General features: G+C 40.1%; 1 protein-coding gene across 6 annotated transcripts in view; it reads left to right on the top strand.

Moving 5' to 3' along the window:
* The window catches only part of GTF2E2 (general transcription factor IIE subunit 2), an 87,346-nt gene extending 64,508 nt beyond the window's left edge, over positions 1-22,838 (top strand). For 3 of the 6 annotated variants that reach the window (XM_055567160.1, XM_055567161.1, XM_055567162.1), the window contains exons 7-8: positions 20,990-21,105; positions 22,325-22,838. In XM_055567160.1, the coding sequence (XP_055423135.1) occupies positions 20,990-21,105; positions 22,325-22,441 (233 nt within the window). In that variant the 3' untranslated portion in view covers positions 22,442-22,838. Of the gene's footprint in view, positions 1-3,326; positions 6,521-9,049; positions 11,866-13,294; positions 13,434-16,035; positions 16,840-20,989; positions 21,106-22,324 lie in introns of those variants that run through there. The other 3 variants (XR_008710055.1, XM_055567163.1, XM_055567164.1) reach the window with 3 other exon arrangements.
* Positions 22,839-23,295: the final 457 nt, after the last annotated feature.

Here is a 23,295-nt window from a genome sequence, read left to right on the forward strand (position 1 = left end):
TAAAATTCATACTGTTCATAGTACAATTATAACTTAAATGGTATAATACTGCTTTTTTAGCATTATCATCTCTTAGAGCTAACAGCTTTATATGTCTAATGTATTTCTCGCAATACAATTTGAAATATGTAATTTGAAAGCTTTTAGGTTAATTGTACTTAACAGTTGTAGTGTAACAGTAAGTTCTTGTTCTCATACTTCAGGTGTACCAAACAGGAGTTTATTTCTATTTTACAAATACTACTTCATATCTTGGTATGAAAGCTCGATCCATGATGGGGAAAAAATATACTAACTTTTTGTGGAGACTGATATTTTCTTAAATAACTTATGAATTTTTGGTTATCCAGTTGGATAAGAAAGGAGATTAATGTTTTTCTTTCTGGCAGTTGTAGAGTTGGATGCTTATGAGCTCTATGCTGTCTTCTAAATGCATGATACTTATATTTTGGATTTTAGTTTCAAATATTTCATCAATATTTGGATGTAAAATAGAAGTGAAAGTTTAGTTTTGAGAAATTTCTAGACAAGTAGATATTCCCATTTAAGCAAATATCTTTTACTCTAAATTTGTATTAACTTTGAAGTTTTATTAAAAGGCAAGAAAAATTGAACATTTTAATTATAAAATTTCAAAAGTAATTTAAACTCCAGCAAAATATTTTAACAATATTGAAAGACGCAGAGTGCAATAGAGTGACACCGTTGCTGTCCCAGTTTGGTAATCATATTGACTCTCTCTATGACAGTAAATAGAGGAGAGTCTATTGAACGAATAATTTTGTAAAAGAAATGCATTTACAAATCTTGTTCCTAGAGAGCCCTGTTTTGATTATGATTTGTAATTTGTACAGTAACTCCGGATTTTTCTTTTATGTGTTATCTAGCTGTGGATACTCAGTCTTGTGGTGCTGTAATTTTATCAACCTAAAGTTACTTAGATGACCATAATTTTTAAAAATTTGTTTGTTTTGGACTATGGTGCATCCTCGTTGCTATGCGTGGGCTTCTGGGCGTGGCGAGCGGGGGCTACTCTCTGAGTTGCCTGTAAGGGCTTCTTCTTACAGTGGCTTCTCTCGTCGTGGGGCACGAGGTCTGGGGCACGAGGTCTGGGGCACGTGGGCTCAGTAGTTGCGGCTCACAGGTTCCAGAGAGCAGGCTCAGTAGGGGCGGCACATGGGCTCAGATGTCCCAGGGCATGTGGGATCTTCCTTCCCTGACCAAAGATCCAACTGATCCCTTGCATTGCAAGGCGGATTCTTTACCACTGGACCAGGGAAGCCCCGACTTTGATTTTTTTGTAGGAAATAGAATGTTATATTTTTGTAAGAATTCTCATCAAGAGTGCCTTGTATACAGTTGGTTCTCTATTAATGTTTGTTAATTAAGTGAAAATTTGCAAAGTATTACAGCTCTTCTATAATGCCATTTCTCTGAATAAGCTTCCTGTATGTAAACAGGCTAGTAGTCAACTCCTCCTGTAAATTGTAATGATAGGTGCTCATTCAAGAAAGATTCAGCTGAGCATTTTTTGTTTGGCCTGTGTCTCTTTTACTTGGAGTTTTGCTGTTATATAAACTTTTATAATTGTCAGATTGAGTTCTTCCTATTTAAAACCATAAAAATGGACTTGATCTTTAAGTCCTTCTGAGTTTAAATAAACAAACTGATTCCTTAAGCATAATTAATCCATTTGAAAAAAATTTTTCAGTCTTAAACTTAACACTAGCATCACATTTTCAAATAGTCAGAAAGATACAGTAAAAAGCAGATGTACTTTTCCTTTCTCTGGTTCCAGTCCCTTTCTTTTATGGCAAGTAACTTAACTGGTTTTACTTTAAATTCTTTCAGTGGTTTTTCCCAAATTGCTAAATAATATGTTTATACTGTTATTTATTTTTAACTTGAAATATTGTCTAATGACTTGTTGTCCATAAGTCACTGTGTGGTATCCGACTCTCTGCAACCCCATGAACTGCAGCATGCCAGGCTTCCCTGTCCTTCACTACCTCCTTGAGTTTGCTCAAACTCATGTCCATTGAGTCAGTGATGCCATTCAACCATCTCATCCTCTGTTGCCCGCTTCTCCTCTTGCTCCCAGCATCAAGGTCTTTTCCAATGGGCTTCTTTGCATCAGGTGGCCAGAGTTTTGGAGCTTCAGCATCAGTCCTTCCAGTGAATATTCAGGACTGATCTCCTTTAGGATTGACTGGTTGGATCTCCTTGCTGTCCAAGGGACTCTCAAGAGTCTTCTCCAACACCACAGTTCAAAAGCATCAATTCTTTGGAACTCAGCTTTCTTCATGGTCCAAGTCTCACATCCATACATGACAACTGGAAAAACCATAGCTTTTACTGTATGGACCTTTGTCTGCAAAGCGATGTCTCTGTTTTTTAATACACTGTCTAGAGTTTATATAGGTTTTTTTCCAGGAAGCAAGCATCTTTTAATTTTGTGGCTGCAGTTACCATTGGCAGTGATTTTAGAGCCCAAGAAAATGAAATCTGACACTGTTTCCACTTTTTCCCCATCTATTTGCCATGAAGTGATGGGACTGAATGCCATAATCTTTGTTTTCTGAATGTTGAATTTTAAGCCAGCTTTTTTCACTCTCGTCTTTGACCTTCATCAAGAGGTTCTTTAGTTCTTCTTCACTTTCTGCCACTAGAGTGATGTCATCTGCATAGCTGAGGTTGTTGATATTTCCCCTGGCAGTCTTGATTCCAGCTTGTAAGTCATCCAGCCCAGCATTTCATATGATGTACTCTGTGTATAAGTTAAATAAGCGGGGTGACAGTACACAACCTGATGTACTCATTTCCCAGTTTTGAACCAGTCCGTTGTTCCATGTCCAGTTCTAACTGTTGCTTCTTGTCCTGCATGCAGGTTTCTTAGGAGACAGATAAGACGGTGTGGTATTCCCATTTCTTCAAGAATATTCCAGTTTGTTGTGATCCACTCAATCAAAGGCTTTAGCATAGTCAATGAAACAGAAGTAGATTTTTTAAAAATTCCCTTTGCTTATTTAATGATCCAGTGTATGTTGGCAATTTGATCTCTGGTTCCTCTGCCATATCTAAATCCAGCTTGTACATCTGGATGTTCTCAGTTCACATATTACTGAAGCCTAGCTTGAAGGATTCTGAGCATAATCTTGCTAGCATGTGAAATGAGTGTAATTTGCAATAATTTGAGCATTCTTTGGCATTGCTTTTCTTTGGAGTTGAAATGAAAACTTATCTTTCCCAGACTTGTGGCCATTGCTCTGAGTTTTCCAAATTTGTTGGCATATTGAGTGCAGCAGCTTAACAACACTGTCTTTTAGGATTTGAAATAGCTCAGCTGGAATTCAATCACCTCCAGTAGTTTTATTCATAGCAATGCTTCCTAAGGCCCACTTGACTTTGAACTCCAGGATGTCTGGCTCTAGGTAAGTGTCCTTTATTGTACCCATCTTTGCATGAAATGTTGCTTTGGTATGTCCAATTTTCTAAAAGAGATCTCTAATCTTTTCCATTCTGTTGTTTTTCTCTACTTCTTTGCATTGTTCACTTAAGGTTTTCCTGTCTCTCCTTGTTTTACTCTGGGACTCTGCATTCATTAGGGTATATCTTTCCCTTTCTCCTTTGCCTTTTGCTTCTCTCCCTTTCTCAGGTGTTTATAATGCTTCCTCAACCACTTTGCCTTCTTGCATTTCTTTTTCTTATCGATGGATTTGGTCACCACCTCCTATACAATATTCCAAACCTACGTCCATAGTTCTTCAGACACTTTGTCTACCATATCTAGTCCTGTGAATCTATTTGTCACTTCTACTGTATGATCATAAGGAATTTGATTTAGGGCATACCTGAATGGCCTAATGTTTTTCTCTACTTTCTTCAATTTGAGCCTGAATTTTATGATAAGGAACTGGTGATCTGAGCCATAGTAAGCTCTTGTTTTTGCTGACTGTATAGATCTTCTCCATCTTCAGCTGCAAAGAATATATATAATCAGTCTGATTTCAGTACTGACCATCTGGTGATGTCCACAGCAGTCCTCTGTTGTTTTGTTTTCTATGACCAATACATTCTATTGGCAAAGCTGTTAGCCTTTGCCCTGCATTATTTTGGACTCCAAGGCCAAACTTGTCTGTTACTCCAGCTATTCTCTTGACTTCCTACTTTTGCATTCCAGTCTCATATGATCAAAAGGATATCCTTTTTGCTGTTAGTTCTGGGAGGTCTTGTAGGTCCTTATAGAATCATTCAACTTCATCTTCGGCGTTAGTGGTTCGGGCATAGACTTGGATTACTGTGACATTGAATGGTTTGCCTTCAAGACTAACCAAGATCATTCTGCCATTTTTGAGATTGCAGCCAAGTACTGTGTTTTGGATTCCTTTGTTGACTGTGAGGGCTACACCATTCCTTCTAAGGGATTCTTTTCCACAGTAGTAGATATAATGGTCATCTGAATTAAATCTGCCCCTTCCCGCCCATTTTAGTTCACTGATTTCTAAAATGTCCATGTTCACTTTTGCTATCTCCTGTTTGACCACATCCAACTTTCAACAACATCAACTTTCTCAGAGATAATATGTAGTATTAATTAGTTCTGCTCTCTAGATGGCAGCATAGTGTAGCATATCTGTTCTGGAAGTAGATGTTTAAGCAAGTGTTTGGTTTGGGGGGCTTCCCTGGTAGCTCAGCTGGTAAAGAATCCACCTGCATTGCAGGAGACCCTGGTTCGATTCTTGGGTCAGGAAAATCCACTGGAGAAGGGTAAGGCTACCCATTCTAGTGTTCTTGAGCTTCCCTCGTGGCTCAGATGGTGAAGAATTCACCTGCAATGCGAGAGAGACTTGGGCTTGATCCCTGGGCCAGGAAGATTCCCTGGAGGAGGGCATGGCAACCCACTCCAGTATTCTTGCCTGGAGAATCCCTGTGGACCGAGGAGCCTAGTGGGCTACAGTCCATGGGTCGCAAAGGGTGGGGACACAACTGAGCAACTAATAAGCACAGCACGTGTTTGACAGGAGAGAGATCGCAGTAGTTCTGTAAGAATAGCCTGAAATGTGTTTGTCTTGTTTCTGGTGGTAGCCTGTCATGACATGTGTGTAGCAAGCAGGTATTTTATGAAAAAATTGTTGCGTAGTGCATGCTCTGTGTGGCATTCAGAGGAAAATCCAGATTTAGTGATTAACAGTGCCAGAAAATGCAAGCAACTAGCCATTATTCAAATAACAGTGGTGCTGTTTCTCTTTTGTGACCTTTTAGACTTCCGTTGCCCTAGAATTCCATTTTATTGGGAACGCATTTTCTACCTGCTCCTTCTTGACAGGGTTTTTTCCTACTTTAAACAGTTTCTAAATAAAATTCTGTATGTCAAGAGAAAGAAATAGCCTGAAATTGTAGGGCTTCTTGATCGTGTTTTATTGGAAACATTGTAGGCAGTGCACTTAGGATTCAGTAGTAGCTGTCACCCTGGTCCTTATATTGGATTGTGATTTTTCTGTGCCTCGTGTGTGCTTTCTCTGGATACCGTTGTTTTAACTTTGCTCAGCCTTTTCCTGCTTCGTGCCTTTTACGTAGAGTTCTGCTCCCTAGTGTTAACCTCTTTTCATTTGCTGTGTTTTATGGCCTCTGCTGGCTTAAACTCTTCCCATCACCTCATTATTTGTCTGTAAAGGCAAAATAAGGATTTTAACTACCCCCCACCCCCACCCCACAGATTATATGTGCTTGTTAGATATATTTTTAGATACAAGTTCTGTAAAATTTTCCAGTTTATTTTCTCTGTACTGCAGGTATTTTGTGATGCTGTGTGACTATTTAGTATTTAATTTTATAGATGTGTCTGATTGATAGATGTATTTTCAAACATTTAATGTTGCTGCAGCAAATATTCTTAAAACCCTTATACAGTGGGATATGTATATGTATTTTATAATAATAAAATACATATAATTTATAATAATGTATTTTATATTAATGAAATACATATAATTTAGGAAGCTATTAGGAAGTTTAACAGTAAATTATTTTTTACTGCCATTGGTGAAATACATTACTAGATTTCTCAGTATTGAAACATCCTTTTAGTCCTAGAGTAATACTTGTTTGGTTTATGTATTTGTGTGTTCTTTTCTTACTAATGTATTTAAGGATTTTTGCTTTTTTCTTCTGCGTGTTTGTTTTCTTACGGTTTGGTATGGGTATAATGCTGGATTCAGAAAAGGGAAGAAGAGTTTTTCCTCCCTTCGCTGCCTTTCCTCCTTACCTTTCTTTAGGAGAATATTGGATTCCTTAAAGATGGTTTGAAAGCATACACCTGTGAATGTATCCAGCATGCTTTTTTAGACATTCTTACAATCTTCTTTCATTATGTCCTTCTTTAAGTATTCTGTCTTGTGAATCAGTCTTGGTAATTTGTCTTTTTCTTCAAAATCAATACTTACTTTGTACCTGCGTTCTTTTGTTTTAGGTACTTCCTTTGTAGATGGCATATAGTTAGTCTTAACTTTCTGAACCAGTTGTGAGTGTCATTTTGTATTTACCATTTTTGTTATCTGATGTATCCTCACCATTATTTATTTGGAAATTGTATAGTTTATTTTTGGTTATTCATATATAAAGTATTTCTCCTTACATCTTTAAGTAGTTTGCTTATTCTTGGTATCAGTTTATCAACTTCATTTTCTTTTTACTCTCTAGTTGATAGATTATGAGAATTTTGTTACAGTCTGTTATCATTTATTCATGAATCCATTTTTCAACAAATACTGATTTCCTATTGCGTTCTTTGGTCATTTTGCTAATGTAGGGGGTGCAGTGGTGAACAACATAGGTAGTTTTAGCCTTCATGGAGCTTACTTATATTCTGAAGCAGAAAAGAGATGATATCACACAAAATAAAAAGTGATTGCAGAGTGTATCAAATGCTAGGAAGGAATTCAATAAGGTACGTGCTGAGCTAGTAAAATAATAGGAAGGGTGGAGCTCAGAAAAGACCACTGTGGGGAAAAAAAATGAAGAATGAGCTGGAGCCAGCCTGGTGAAGTGTTAGGACAGTGCCCACGCATGCAGTTGTGCAGGGAGAGATCTCTCAGGTAGAAAACAGCAAACGCTGGAGAAATTTTTAATTATTTAATCAGGTTCAGTGGACTGTTTTTTATACAGACTAGAATATAAATGAAGTAGTTGTTTATATTTTTATGTAGAATTAACCACTGAATGTATAGCTACAAGTGAACTAATGTATGATTTATTTGATTCAATAAATGTGTGATATATTTATGAAAATACCATTCATATTTGGTATTTTCCTGAAGTGATAAAAATTCTTGGTAAAGTTCTAAAAAAATTCATACAAAGTATAGCTTTTCTGTGATATACAAAGGTTAATCATAGTATATTCATATACATTATGTACCATATATTCCTAAAAAATCAAGTGTGTACTTAACCAATGTAAGAAATACCTTATATATGTAAACCAGAGTTGGGTTCTAGCTCAGTTTATTTTGTTGTTCAGTCGCCAAGTCGTGTCCAACTCTTCGCAGTCCCATGGACTGCAGCACACCAGGCTTCCCTGTCCCTCACCATCTCTGAGTTTGTCCAAGTTCATGTCTGTTGAGTCAGTGATGCCATCTGTCTCACCCTCTCACCTTCTCCTTCTGCCTTCACTCTTTTCCAGCATCAAGATCTTGTCCAATGAGTCAGCTATTAGAATCAGGTGGCTAAAGTATTGGAGCTTCAGCTAAGTCCTTCCAAAGAGTATTCAAGGATGCTTTCCCTTAGGATTGAGTAGTTTGATCTTGCTGTCCAAGGGACTCTCAAGAGTTCTCCAGCACCACAGTTTGAAAGCATCAATTCTTCGACGCTCTGCTTTCTTTACTGTCCAGCTCTCACTTCTGTACATGACTACTGGAAAAACCGTAGGCCTTGACTATGCAGACCTTTGTCGGCAAAGAGATGTCTTTGCTTTTTAACACACTTTCATAGCTTTTGTTTGTCATAGCTTTGCTGCCAAGAAGCAATAGTCTTCTAATTTCATGGCTGCAGTCACCATCTGGAGTGATTTTAGAGCTCAAGAAGAGGAAATCTGTCACTGCTTCCACCTTTTCCCCTTCTATTTGCCATGAAGTGTGCCATGATCAGGATGCCATGATCTTAGTTTTTTTAACATTGAGTTTTAAGCTGACTTTTTCACACTCTTCTTTCACCCTTGTTAAGAAGCTCTTTAGTTCTTCTTTGCTTTTTGCCATTAGAGTGGTATCATCTTTTATTAGTTATTAGTGGTGTTATCAGTTTATTATAAATTTATATTTATCATTAATCTGTATACTTTTTACTAAAGATGGTTGGGAGGAAGCAGGATTTTTCAACCTTGGCAGTGTTGACATTTGGAGCTGGATACTTTTTTGGGGGTCACGACTGTCACTGGGCATTGTGGGATGATTAGCAGCATCCCAGGCTGCTCTTGGTGCCAGTAGCAGACTTTCCCCCACAGTGTGAGTCCCAAAAATGTATCCAGACATTACCAGCGGTTCCCTGAAGAGTGGAATTGCCCAGGTTGAGAATTATATTAAAGGTATAGTTTACATTTATAAAACAGAAATGCTACAATATGTTGTCTTCAAGCTTCTTTTCATGTGTTCTTCAGCACATTCAGTGATAGCAAAGATAGCAAAGTTGAATAAGATTTCTGTCCTTGAGCGCAGGCAGGAGGAGGAATAACACGGGTACACGTGTTATGGTACAGCATGCCACACAGCACGTCCCTGCGGCGCTCATACAGTGCTGCAGAGGCCTGGGGGTCACAGCCACCACAGGGCTCCCGGGGTAGATGCCCATTAGTTCAAAGTGTTGGTGTTGCCTAAAGCACTTAATTTTAAAAACTGAGGTTTTCTCTTACTGACTTACATTATGTGTTTCCACAGAAGATTTATTGAAAAGCGATGCATATTTTAACATCTGTCTTTCTCACTGTCCATCTGTCTCTTCTTTTGTATTTTATTTCTCAAAATGTTTTGTTTTGTGCTGATGAGGTTATTTGTGTTAGCCCACTAGGTGGCAGCCTTAGCTGTAGAGAGGACGTCTTGAGTGAGCAAGCTTTCCAGTCACACTGAAGACTCACCATTCGTTCTATGATAGAAGCAGATGTCCAAAAATGAGATACAGCCTAAGTACCGAGAGAGTCTGTTGTGTGGTAATTTAAAACATTAAATAGATAAGTGAACCCAGAGTAGATGAACCTTGGTATGTGATTTATTTCACAGAGGTGCTTATTTCCTTAAGTCAGAATCTTACTCATTTAGCGGCAGTATAAATGCAGAGGTCAAGAGGGTGGGCTGAGTAATTGATCTGTTGGTGTAAATCTTGGCTCTGCTCCTTACTAGTGAACAGATGCTCTGTCTGAGATTTCTTATCTGTTGGGTTGGCCAGAAAGTTTGTTTGGGTTTTCTGCAAGATGCTATGGAAAAACTTGATTGATCTTTTGAGCCAGTCCTGTATAAAACAGGAATAGTGGTGTCTGTTCATCTGTGGTCCTTATGAGGCTTAAATGAGTAAATGTAAATCAAAATGCTTAGAGCTTGGAATGGAACCTGGCACATAGTAAGAATAATAGGAACATCAGGTTAGCTACTATTAGCAGCATTAAAAATATAAAGTAGTACCAAAATACTTGGTGGTTTAATCTTAACTCAGTGAATCTATGGCTTGGCAGTTGGTTAGTGAAGTGAGTGAAAGTTGCTCAGTCGTGTCTGACTTTTTGCGACTCCATGAACTATATGGTTCATGGAATTCTCCAGGTCAGAATACTGGAGTGGGTAGCCTTTCCCTTCTCCAACGGATCTTCCCAACCCAGGTCTCCTGCATTGCGGGCAGATTCTTTACCAGCTGAGCCACAAGGGAAGCCCAAGAATACTGGACTGGGTAGCCTATCCCTTTTCTAGTGGATCTTCCTGACCCAGTAATTGAAGTAGGATCTCCTGCATTGCAGGCGAATTCTTTACCAACTGAGCTATACAGACAGCAAAGAAACCAAGTCAGTTTAGCAGTTAGTTGGAGTTGCTGATCTGTGGCACTGATGTAATGTTAGGTGGTGTTCCTTGGAGGAAGTCCGATGACAATCTGGTTGTTCCTTCCAATTGCCAGTAAATTGTTCTTTTCTGCCTGGAAGCATCAGCAATTTCAACTTTATCCTTAGAATCCAGGATTCCTCCCAGTGGCCAGCCACTCTCCCTGGGGCCCTGATGCTGTCTTAGTTCATTTTCTAATAGCTATATGGTATTCCAGGTATGACTACACTTTAAAACACTTTTTCTGATGCTCCACAGAGAGAAATTTAATTTTTTTGCTATGTGCTATTATAAGCTTTATAAATAATGCTCAATCCTTGTACATAAATATATTTGCCTAGTTATGTTATTTTGTTTTCCTAAAGTATAATTGATGAGACAAAAGATAAGGCATACTTGAAAAAATTTCAGTAGCCTGCCTATTGCCCAACCTATTTTGGGAGACCAGTTTTTATGCAGAGGTTTCCATTTCTTTACCTTCACCAATACTGGATGTTTTTAGTTGACTTTGCCAGACTCAACAGAACATAAAGATTATCTTGATTTTAATTTTTCTTTTCTTGCAATGATTTTAATAAAATTTATACCAGTTTATTTTATTTTATTTTTTGTACCTATGACAGAAAATCTGAGCATTTTCTGTCCCTACATACATTAAAAAGTAATTAAATTTGGAATCCTGTGAGATTCTGTCTCTATTTTAGGCCCTGCCTTCCAGTGTTCATTTTAAGTATTTATGCAGCTGTAATACATTTCCATAGTAGATGTATTATTTAAATACTGCACTAGCACTGAGCTAAGGAACGCCAAGGATTAAAGTAGGAATGTCTTATTGAAACAAACACATTGAAGAGTTTTTATTCAGGTATTTTCCTCTGAATACAGCTCAAGTGATGTTTCTTTTAGTAAAAGGAAGTAGTTACATTTTGTTTTAATGTACTTTCAATTCTGTTGTACTTTGAAAAATGTATATGTAGCATTGTATATTCTTTTTGGTGGTACATTAACAAAGATTGGCTTTCCCAACCATTACTGTCATAGTGTCTGTCGTCGTGTCGTGAGTGCCGTGAAGTATATAAGCTCTGCACATGTCAGGTACAAAGTCAAAGTAGTTTGTCTTCAAGAAGCTGAAATTTTGCAAATCCTGGCAAACATAGGCTTGGTAAAAAGTGAACTGAATGAAATTTAACGTTGGATGAAAAGTGTTTTTATTATATGTATTTTTTATCCTTTTTTTTATACAGAGAAGTCCACAGTATAGCTGTTATACAGTTATATCATGTGTTACTTATTCTAAATAAGTGAGTGCAGTTTGTACATGTTGATAGTTAGAATTTAGCAAGTCACATTTAAAATATCAGAACTGTTCGTGTGTGTGTTACATAATTCTTTCAGCTATGGTAAAGTTGGCACGTAAAATCCCAGTTATGATACACATTTTAAAACGATTTTGTGTGCTTTCTTGGTATTAGATGTTTTTATTGCTGACGTGGAAGTTTGAAGCTGTTTTTTCTCATATGTCCCTGTTGTGATCAGACCTAGTTGTGGTAGTCACATTGTTCTTCAAGTTTGGCTAAAAAGGAGATAGCTGGGGCTTGCAGCTTTCACTTAGAATGGAGGAAGCACTGTTCCCAGTCTTGGAACAACAACAAACCCTAGACAGCTACACATTTATAGTTTTCTTGACTCCATCAGGGGCCTTCCCTGATACCTCAGTTGGTAAAGAATCCGCCTGCAATGCAGGAGACCCTGGTTCAATTCCTGGGTCATGAAGTTCCCCTGGAGAAGGGATAGGCTACCTACTCCAATATTCTTGGGCTTCCCTTGTGGCTCAGCTGGTAAAGGATGCACCTGCAATGCGGGAGAGCTGGGTTTGATCCCTGGGTTGGGAAGCTCCCCTGGAGAAGGGAAAGGCTACCCACTCCAGTATCCTGGCCTGGAGAATTCCATGGACTATATGGTCAATGGGGTTGCAGAGAGTCGGACATGATTGAGCAACTTCTGACTCCATCAGAGAGCTGAGGTGCAGGGCAGCCACCTAACCTGAAATTGAAGGAAAGACAGACACCAAGAAAAGATGGGCTACAAACACTTGTACACCTGGGACATGAATACTGAGAATGTGAATACTGGTGAGAAGAATTCAGTTTTAAAATGTTTAATGAACTGCTAAAGGCTTAGTGTAGGCTAGCGAGAGACTGTAGAACCCTTGAGGCTGCAGACACTTGGGAGTGAACATCTACTCAAGGGAAAGGCCGAAATATATGCTGGACCTAAAATTTGACAGAGGTCAAGGCAGGAACACTGAGGAGACCCCGTTTAGGTAACATGGGACGCAGGGCTTGTCTGAGGCCGAGGCTTAATTAGAATATCAGAACTCCCACCCCAGGCTGACAGATGTGCAGAAACAGGTAGCAGTGGAATTCTGTGAGAGTCGCAAGAGCATGGAGGCTGACAGGCCAACCAGGGTTATAGCATTAAGGGAAGACCTAAAAGAGCAGGTTGAGTAGACACTGAGGCAAAACCCTCTGGCAAAGCGGTCTTTCCACTGAATGCAGGGTATGGCTGGAGGAATTTGGAGCCTGTGGTGCATTATGGGTAACCATAGCAGCGACAGATTTCAAACCAAGTTCATGTTCTCATCATAGACTGCCTCGACCTCCACACGCTGAAGGGGTAGCAGAGGGAAAGGCGTGCCCAAATCCCAGCACAAAACTATTAACCTCAGTCTCAGCTGTTCTCTAGAGGGTATTCTGCTATTAAAAAATTATGAGGTGAGGCATAAAAAGAAGCAAGGAAAAACAAAGCGCTTTTGAGAGAAGAGAGTTAATAGAACCAAATTTTGAGGACACGGGTATTGAGACTGTCAGACTTGAAATTTAAAATAACTCTGGTTGATATGAAACAGAGCACATGCATGATCAGGTAGGATATTTCAGCAGAGAGATAGACATTATAAGAAAATCAAATAAATTCTAGAAATGAAAAGCACAGTAACAGAGACAGAGAATGCCTTCTGTAAACTCATCAGTCAGCTTGGCATAACCAAGGAAAGAATCTATAACCTGCAAGATGCTGCTTCTGCGTGCATGTTCAGTTGTGTCCAACTCTTTGTGACCCCATAGACTGTAGCTCACCAGGCTCCTCTGTCCATGGAATCCTCCAGGCAAGAATACTGGAGTGGGTTGCTATTTCCTCCTCAAAGGTTGCTATTTCCTACACAGGGATCGAATTCATGTTTCCTGCGGCTGATGCATTGCAGGCGGATTCTTTACCACTGAGCCCCTGGGAGAGCCCAAACTGCAAGATAGGCCAGTACAAATTAAACTGAAATGCACAGAGACAAATGGGAAGAAATACAGCAGAGTCTCCATTAACTGTGAGATAACATCAATGGCCTGAATGTATAATTAAAATCTCATAAGAGAAAGAGAATGAGGTAGAAGAAATAATGGCCAAGTATTTTCTAAAATTAAAGATGAAAGTGAAATTCACTCAGTTGTGTCTGACTCTTTGTGACTCCATGGCCTTCTCCAGGCCAGAACACTGGAGTGGGTAGCCAGTTCCCTTCTCCAGGGGATCTTCCCAACCCAGGGACTGAACCCAGGTCTCCCGCATTGCGGGTGGATTCTTTACCTGCTGAGCCACCAGGGAAGCCCAAGAATACTGGAGTGTGTAGCCTATCCCTTCTCCAGCAGATCTTCCCAACTCAGGAATGGTACCGGAGTCTCCTGCATTGCAGGTGGATTCTTAATCAGCTGAACTACAAGGGATACCCCTGCCCCCAAATTAAAGATAGGCACCAAAACAAAAGTCCAGGAAGCTCAGAGAACAGGATGCAAGATAATCCCTCCCAAAAGAAACAAATGACAGAAAAACATCTAGGCATATCACATTCAAAATGCTGACAACTGATGGTGAAGAGAAAATACCTGAAGGAGAGGCAAAAGCTCATTACAAAGGAAAAAAAGAACTAGTGCACACTTGTCATTTGACCTTATGCAAACCAAAGCACAGTGTTGTGACATGTTTTAAGTGCTAAAAGGGAAAGAAGTTTTCAACACAGAATTGCATCTGCAGTCAAAGTGATCTTTAAAAAGCGAAGTCCTGTCTCAGAGGAATATTCTCTCAGTATCACAGAAACTGAGAGAATTCCTTGACATCAGACTTGCATTGCCAGAAGTCCTCGGGCAGAAGGGGTATGATACTAGACAGAAACTTGAATATGTATAGGAAAATGTGCTAAAGCTGGAATAAATGAAAAACAATTTTAAAATTCACGCTTGTCTTATTAAAAAATTTTTTATCACTCTGAAAGATAGCTAACTATAAAGCAGACTATTAAGAGAGAAATTTGTGTTTAGAGCATATGTAAAAATGAAGTTTTTGACGGTCACCACAGGTCAGGAAGGGTGCTGTTATACATCTTCACGTGTGATCTGGGACAATTTAATTGAAGTCAGTCTCTGGTTAACTCAAGGTGTGTATTGTAAACCCTAGGACAACCACTAAAACCATTTTTTAAAAAGTAACTGTAGTTAACAATACCATGTTGTACATTTGAAAGCTAAGAGAGAAGATCTTAAAAGTTCTCATCACAGGAAAAAAATTATGTCAACTAAACTTACTGTGGTAATCTTCTCACTATATATATATCAAATCATTATATATCTGAAACTAATGCAGTATTATGTCAATTACACTTATCTCAATAAAGAAAAAATAATAAAGTAGAATCATAAAAATGTTTAAAGTATATGAATTAAAAATAGACACAAGTGAAAGGAGAAATAGACAAACCTATCATTAAGATTAAAGTTCATAGCATTCCTCTCAGCCATTGAACAAATAGATGGAAAATTAGTATATAAAATCTTAACTCTACTAACCAACTTGCCTAATTGACATTTATTATAAAACAAGATGACCCTGACAATAGAGTATATATGTTTTCCAGTGCACTTGGAATACTCACCAAGACAGATGGTATTTATCGTAGAACCTTAAATGAATTTAAAAGAATTGAAACAAAGGATGTGCTTGGGTCATAATGGAATCAAACTGGAAATCAGCTATATTTGGAAACTCTCCAAAATATTTGGAAATCAAATAATACACTTAAATAACTCATGGTTCAAGGAGGAAATCACAGGGGAAGTTAAAAAAAAAAAAAGTATGTCGAATTAAATGGAAGTGAAAGCACAACATATCAAAATTCATGGGATGCGGCTGCAGCAGTGCTTAAAGTGAAATAGAGCATTAAATGCTTACATTAAAAAGAACATTACCAAAAAAAAAAAAAAACACTAGGAAAAAAAACATTACATTTGGATATAACACTTTATTCATGCATTCATGATGGACATTTGAGTTGTTTCTACTTTATGGCTATTGTGATCAATGCTACTGTGAACATTCATGTACAAGTTTTTGTGTGGCCATAATTTTTCCTTTAAGTATAGGAGTGGAATTGCTGGAACATGTGGTAATTCCAAGGGCTAACTTATGAGCAGTTGCCATACTGTTTTGCAAAGTGGCTGCCTCGTTTTACATTCCCATTAGAAGTGCACGAGGGTTCCAGTTTCTCCATATCCTTGCCAACACTGAGTTGAGCTATTTAAGATACCATTTAGTGAAATGGAATTTTGTGGTTTTGATGTGCATTTTTCTAAAGATCATCTTTTCATGTGCTCAATGGCCATTTATATATTTTTTATTTTTTATTAAATTTATTTAAATTTTTTATTGGAGTATAGTTCATTTACAGTGTTAGTTTCAGGTGTACAACAAAGTGATTCAGTCATGTCCGACTCTTTGCAACCTCATGAATCGCAGCACGCCAGGCCTCCCTGTGCATCACCAACTCCCGGAGTTCACTCAAACTCATGTCCGTCGAGTCGGTGATGCCATCCAGCCATCTCATCTTCTGTCGTCCCCTTCTCCTCCTGCCCCCAATCCCTCCCAGCATCAGGATCTTTTCCGATGAGTCAGCTCTTCGCGTGAGGTGGCCGAAGTATTGGAGTTTCAGCTTTAGCATCAGTCCTTCCAGTGAACACCCAGGACTGATCTCCTTCAGAATGGACTGGTTAGATCTCCTTGCAGTCCAAGGGACTCTCAAGAGTCTTCGCCAACACCACAGTTCAAAAGCATCAATTCTTGTTTATTGTCTTTTGGAAAATGTCTGTTTAAGTTCTTTGTCCGTTTTAAACTTTTTTAAATTACAGAATTTTAGAGTTCTTTATTATGGATACAAGTCTCTTAGAAAATTTATACTTTGTGAATATTTTCTTCCATTCTGTGGATTGTCTCTTTACTATCTTGTATCTTTTGTGATACAAAAGTTTTTTATTTTGATGAGATAACATTTTGTCTTTTGTTGCTTGTGTTTTTGATGTCATATCTAAAAAACCGTTTCCTTATCCAACAACACAAAGATTTACTCCTGTTTTTTCTTTAGGGAGTTACGGTTTTAGCTCTTAACATTTAGATTTTTTTATCATTTTGAATTAATTTTTGCATATAGTGTGAGATGTGTGTCCAGTGTTGTTTTTATTTTTGCATTTGCATTATGATATGTGTAACTGCATGACCCAGTCATCCTACTCAGGTTTTTACCCAGGTTTGCTCAAAATCCATGTGCATATCAATTTTATTCATTTCCTCCAAAATCTGGAAACTCAAGTGCCCTTTAACTTGTCCCTTTGTTGCTCCCAAGTGTGGTACATCCTTACAGTGGATACAATTTTGAAATAAAAAGGAACGAAGAGCTGACATGCCCAACAACATGGGTAGAGCTCAGATGTGTCATTCTTTCCTTAAAGGCATTAGCACTCAGAAATAAATGATCAGCGTCAGATGATAATGGTAACTGAGAGATATAGATAGTGCTTTTTCCTTTGTGGGCATTAAACTCAGTGCTTTATATAAACCCATTTAATTGCCACAACTCTGTGAAGTATATATTATCCCAGTTTTACAAATCAGAAAACTGAGGCAGAGAGGTTAAGTAACCTCCCTCGTGTGTGTGTGTGTGCACGCGCGCGCATGCGCGCGCACATTAGTCACACAATCATGTCTGACCCTTTGTTGATTCCATGGACTGTAGCCCACCAGGCTCCTCTGTTCATGGAATCTCCAAGCAAGAATACTGGAGTGGGTTGCCATTTCTTTCTCCAGGGGCTCTTCCTGACCAAGGGATCGAACCCAGGTCTCCTACATTGTAGGCAGATTCTTTACCATCTGAGGACATAGACAGATGGGTTCCTTAGGTTCCACACACGGGCCATGTGGCTCCATACTCTATTCTGCTGCTTTTGTGTGTCACAGGAAAGCTTTGGGTGCAGCCAAAGAGTTATTTGGGAATTTAAGCAAAACCTTATTAAAGAATTTGCTTGTTTATTCTCCTTCCTGGCATACTTTCTGTAATACAGTTTTCAATCTTAGCTTCAAGGTAGGACAGGGTTCCCTTCCATTGAAAGGGTCAAATTTGAGTTCTGAATTCTAGCCTGTTATCTTCTTTTCTGTTAAAATACAGCAGATTTTAAAACAGTTCCTATTTTACTTACCCATATAATATAGATCTTGACTGACTTTCATGATACTTGGAAATAATCTGAAACAAATCATTTGTCTTTAAATTTGATGTCCTGTAATTATTTGCTGTTTTCAAAACAAGAAAAATGATTGCTAGAAAAAGAAAACAGGTTGCTTCAATCTTGGTTTCACAGTACTATTCTCCAGTAAAAGGAGTCAGGACTCCTTGATTCCAAGTTTGGGGAAATGCAAGCTGAGCTTGAAACATGCTTTGGTATCAGAAATTGAGCAAGTGCTCAAAAAAATCCCAAAACAAGTAACAAAAAAGGGACAAGTCAAAAAGACACAGGAACAATTTGGAGGGACTCAATATCCAAAGCCAGGATATTTGAAGAGCAAAGTAACTGAGAGTAATGAATTATAATCCATTGAAGTGAAGTAAAATAAATATCCATAAATCCATACTAAGTTAATTAAATAGATTGGATCGAGAATAGTCTCCTCCCTTACAGTGGAATTCTAATCCATATGTATGAAAGGAATGATGAAAATAACGTGCCTTTAAGCAAATCCACAATTAACACTTGCTGAAATTAGTGAGCTAAAGTATGCAGAGAAGCAGTAAGTTTGCATAGTCTTAGTGGATCTCTCCAGGGGATGCCTATTTATTACAGAGGGACAAATAATAGCTTCATGGTGGAAAAATCTGAGAGACACCACCTTAACCAGCAATCAGTCTAATAGCCCCAGTAAAAAGACATGTGGACATCATGGACCCTTGATGTTATTAGGCCCTGAAAAGGGCACAGTATCGTCTCTGTGATGTTCTTGGCCAGAAGGTAGAACCTCAGTTTAATCATGAGGAAACATCAGACAACCCCACATCAATGTGGGCATTTTATAAAATAACTATCGGAACTCCTCTGAGGTGTCTTGGTCCTGAGAGATGAGCAGAGAGACTGGGCATGTACTTAGAGCCTGGAGCAAGGAGACAGCAGCTAAACACAGTGGGATCCTGGGCCAGGATGGGGATGTTGCTGCTAAAGCTGGATGGGAGAATAAGGTCTATGGCTTAGTTAATAGGCTTATATTAGTTTAAATAGTTTTGTTAAGGTTATATAGTGTTAACATTAGGAAAAACGGGGTCAAAGCACATACTGGAATTGGGTATACTAATGATGCAACTGAGGTTTAAAAAATGTAAAAGGAAAACAGATACTCTCTGATGCCCAGACAATAGCATTTCATACTCTCAGTGGTCAGATTGTTGAGGATGTGCTAATAAGTAAGTTCAGCGCCAACCATAGCGGAAAACTTATGAAATAGAATCCCCCTCCCAAGGAGCTTCAAGAGGCTGAGAAAGTCATGCGAACAAATAATTGCCCTCTGTTAAGTGGTTTCTGAAATCTATGCAGATGGAAGTTCAGGGAACATATAAGAGAATGAGTCCCTAATGTATCTATAGAAATATAGAATATTTTTATTTAGAGATGTTTTGTATTGAAATAACTTTGTGCTCAGATTGGGGACTTCCCAGGTGGTCCAGTGGCAAAGACTCTGCGCTCCTAATGCAGGGGCCCAGGTTCTATCCCTGATCAGGGAACTAGACCCCACCGGCCGCAGCTAATGGTGTGCATGCTGCAACTAAAGATCCCGAGTGCCACAACCAAGACCTCGTGTGACCAAATAATATTTTAAAAAACGAACAGGAAAAACCCCAAAACAGTTTGTGCCTAAGTTGAATTCTTTGTAGTGGACTGTCATTTTTGCATTTGGTCATTGTCAACAACCAAAGTTTTTTCCAGACAGATTTCTTAAATATCACTGGCACCCCAGCTATTAGGGCGTCGTTGGCTTCATGTGGTTTGTATTGAGACAGGAAAGAGAATAGTCTGGTCCAGTGGTATTGTGTGCTGATTTTATTTACAGCTTGTGAATGGACTGTACCCACGGTCCACCTGAAGGCTGAGGGCTCTGCGGTGAGAGTGGCAGGTGGGGCGGTGCTGGCACTGGCGCTGCCTGCATTAGGCCTCCAGATCCTGTGGCAGGCGTGAGGGATGGCGGCTGTGTGTCCTGATCTGAGCAGAAGGCTCACCTCAGCACCCAGGGAACTTTGCTTTTTTTTTTTAGTCTTTCAGAGTACATTCATCTTTGGATTTTCCGTCATAAACTTTTTGTGCGTTGGCAAGTAGATGATGTGCGTTGGCAAGTAGTTAATGATGAAGTGAAACCAGGCTGTCTGAGTCTGTCTTTGTTACGTGTATGCTCAGTTGTGTCCAACTCTTTGCGACCTTATGGACTGTAGCCAGTCAGGCTCCTCTGTCCATGGGATTTCCTAGACAAGAGTGCTGGAGTAGGTTGTCATTTCCTTCTCCAGGGGATCTTCCCGACTCAGGGATTGAACCTAAGTTTACTGTTCTCCTGCATCTGCAGGCGGGTCCTTTACCACTGGTGCCACTTGGAAAGGGGCCTGTCTTTAGGGACAGAATTTAAGATGCACATGAGTTTCATTCTGGACACGTCCCAATTGTGATCCCTTTTGTTTGCAAAAATAGTGATGTGGCAAAGGGGTCAAGGGACTCTGAGAACAAGGTGTAGGAAGGTTTTTGTCCTGTTTTGCAGGGCATGAGAGAAGCAGTGTTACTGCCTCAGTCTCCCTCCCTTCACTTGCCTCTTAGTCACCCATCCCCAGTTTATTTCAGATTTCAGAAGGCTCTTTTGCAAATAGGCTGTTATAACTCCTCACTCTCATATAAAACTTTGGTTCCTCATCTCCCTGTGTTTCTCTTCTTCTGTAGGAAAGGAAGTGGGATGTACTGGGCTCGTGGGAGATGAGCAGGAATTTGAACTATTTCAGCGGAGAGAACTGATTTTGGGGATAAAAGGAGAGTGTCAATTGCCTTTCTTCCCAGGAAAGCCGGGAGGCCTCAGTCACATGGCCCTTCATTAATAGACTCTAAAAATAGAGCAGTGCTGATCTGGCCTAGGGATGCAGCTTGTGTTCCCAGGCCCTTCTGCTGCTCAGTGTCCAGCATCTGAATGTTCCTGTCGTCCTTCATTTTGATAATGAAATCTCAGATGTGCTAATGCAGATGAGAGGAGATAATGTGGAAGCCTGATTTTGAACACCAAGATGTTTGTAAACATCTGTTGGTGGCTCAGAGGTTAAAGCGTCTGCCTGGAATGCGGGAGGCCTGGGTTTGATCCCTGGGTCGGGAAGAGCCCCTGGAGAAGGAAATGGCAACCCACTCCAGTACTCTTGCCTGGAGAATCCCATGGAGGGAGGAGCCTGGTAGGCTACAGTCCATGGGGTCGCAGAGAGTTGACACGACTGAGCAACTTCACTTTCACTTTCATTGTATGGTAACTACTTCTTGTTGGCGCAGAGTTTCAGAAACTGTGGAGGAGTGTCACCGTGGATTCAATGGACGAGGAGAAAATTGAAGAGTATCTGAAGCGACAGGGTATTTCTTCCATGCAGGACTCCGGACCAAAGAAAGTGGTATGTAGTCTCTAGGAGAGAATGTAATGCTGTGCCCTTTGAACTGTTAGCCTGCTTCTTGTGCAGCTCTCGGAAGAGCATGTATCTGGTTCTTCCTTCCAGTTTTTTCTCCGTGTCCTAACCCTCTGACCTTGGTCAGATGCTTTCAGGTCCATCTGGTGTACTCCTTGCCCTCAGGTGGCGCTCCCCGGGTAAGGGGAGTGCTTCTCCCGTTGCCCCGCCCCCGTCCTGGCGGTGCCTGCCATGTGGACCTCCGGTATCCCCGTGATGTCCTCCTGGTTTCTGCCGGGAGCCTGCTCCATCCCCCTGGCCTTCATGATCTTCATCCCCCGACCCGCTTCTTGCTGGTGCCTGACTTTGCCTTAGTGCTGATCACACTCAGTTGTCCTTGATGACTCTCAGATCCTTTAGGAACCAGATTTTACTGTCTTGATAACCCCAGATCCACTCATTTGGAAGGATTTGTAGCCAGATGAAGATTTATGAATTGCCTCGTGCCAGCTAACCAGCTCTCTGCAGTCCAGAGACAAAGCCAGAATGAGGGATATTTCACTAACACCCTCCTGCCCCTGGCCACCATCATGCCTTGTAGCTTGTTTTCTTTGTGACTTTTTTGTGTGTGCGTGTGTTTTATTCGGTGAAGTTTAGGACTCCTTTAAAGGGAAAATTTATTGCCAGTGATCTCTAAGAATTAGTGTGATTGCAGCACTTCATGGTTTCCTGTCATTGCTTAGTTTGTTGATTTTTTTTTTTAAATTATGTGATACAGTAAAGAGAATAATACCTAACAACTCTTTCTGTGCCCATTCACTCCCCAGTTTTGCTATGTCTCTATTCTTTGTTGTATTTGCTTCAGGTTTTTGATTTATGGGTAATTAATGGTGGATAAAATTTTTTAAACCTGATAACAGAGATGAAAAACAAAAGAGCAGTACTGCCTCTCTCTTCACCCACTTAGCGCCTAGCGTAGTTGTGCTAAGTTGTCGTGCCAGCCCGTTCTTTCCAGGTGGAGGTACACACACCTCACTGTAACGGAAACCGCTGGCTGGTGTTTGTGGTTGGGGATGCGCTGTGTATTGGGGGGGAGGTGTGTGTGTGTGTGAGGATAGGTTGAGGAACAGAGAACAGGTTACCCTGCATCTCTTTGCTGCATCTTTTGTAAATCCTCCCCATATCACTGCTCTGAGTAGCTGTCATTTCTGTTTTTACCTTCCTGTAGGCCCCAATTCAAAGAAGGAAAAAGCCTGCCTCACAGAAAAAGCGACGGTTTAAGACTCACAATGAGCATTTGGCTGGGGTGCTGAAGGACTACTCTGATATTGCTCCTGGCAAGTAGTAAACAGTTTGGTCCGAGAGCAAAGAGTTTCAAAGTACAAGATCTTCCGTGTTGACGCTGGCATCTGCAGACTGATCATCTTCCTGTTCTCCTACCTAGGACCGAGGAGAGGAGCAGTTCAGTTTACAGAACTAGGGCAAATTACCAAACTCGAAGCTTGTTTTCCTTAATGGGCTACTGAGAAATGTGATGTCCCCTGTGAACCTCCTGTCACTTCTTGGGGGAACGGCGCTCAGCATGGCGTGCAGGCATCTTTGCTATTTATCGCTACTTCTCAGTGGCTCCTGGTTCCATTTTCCCCTCTTTTATTACTTTAGAACAAGTTTGCTGGTAGTCTTGAATGCAATATTTGTTTATTCCAAAAGATCATATTTATAATAAAATCATTGTAGAAGGAGCTCTAAGACGTCGGTGACTTTAGTTTGCTTCTTTCCGTTCTTGGCAGTTGCAGGTGGTTTTTGAGTCCTGCAGGTGCTGGTCTGGAATGTTGTTGAAGCCCATGGTCTGGGCTGTGTCACTGAGCGTGTGGATTTCACAGGTGGAACCCGAGGTGTGCCTCTTGTTGGCAAGTGAAGCAGTAAAGGTACACTTGACGTGATTTTTAAGGCTTTCTTTTAAGAGGATAAATCACTGTTTAGTCTCCTGGATGTCCCAAGTCATGTTGTCATGCTGTTTACAGCGAGGATGGACTGAGTCTACTTGCCAACCTGAACGTCTGTGTTATGGTGTCCCAGGCTTGGTGGCGCCTGGCCCCGAGGTTCTCACTGACTGAGCTCACGAGAGCTGTTACCACATATGTAGGTTCCGAAGAATCGTCATGACTTTTGGGGAGGTCTGTGGTCATTCCAGCATTC

Source organism: Bubalus kerabau, chromosome 2 (assembly GCF_029407905.1).
Source record: "Bubalus kerabau isolate K-KA32 ecotype Philippines breed swamp buffalo chromosome 2, PCC_UOA_SB_1v2, whole genome shotgun sequence".
NCBI lineage: Eukaryota > Metazoa > Chordata > Mammalia > Artiodactyla > Bovidae > Bubalus > Bubalus kerabau.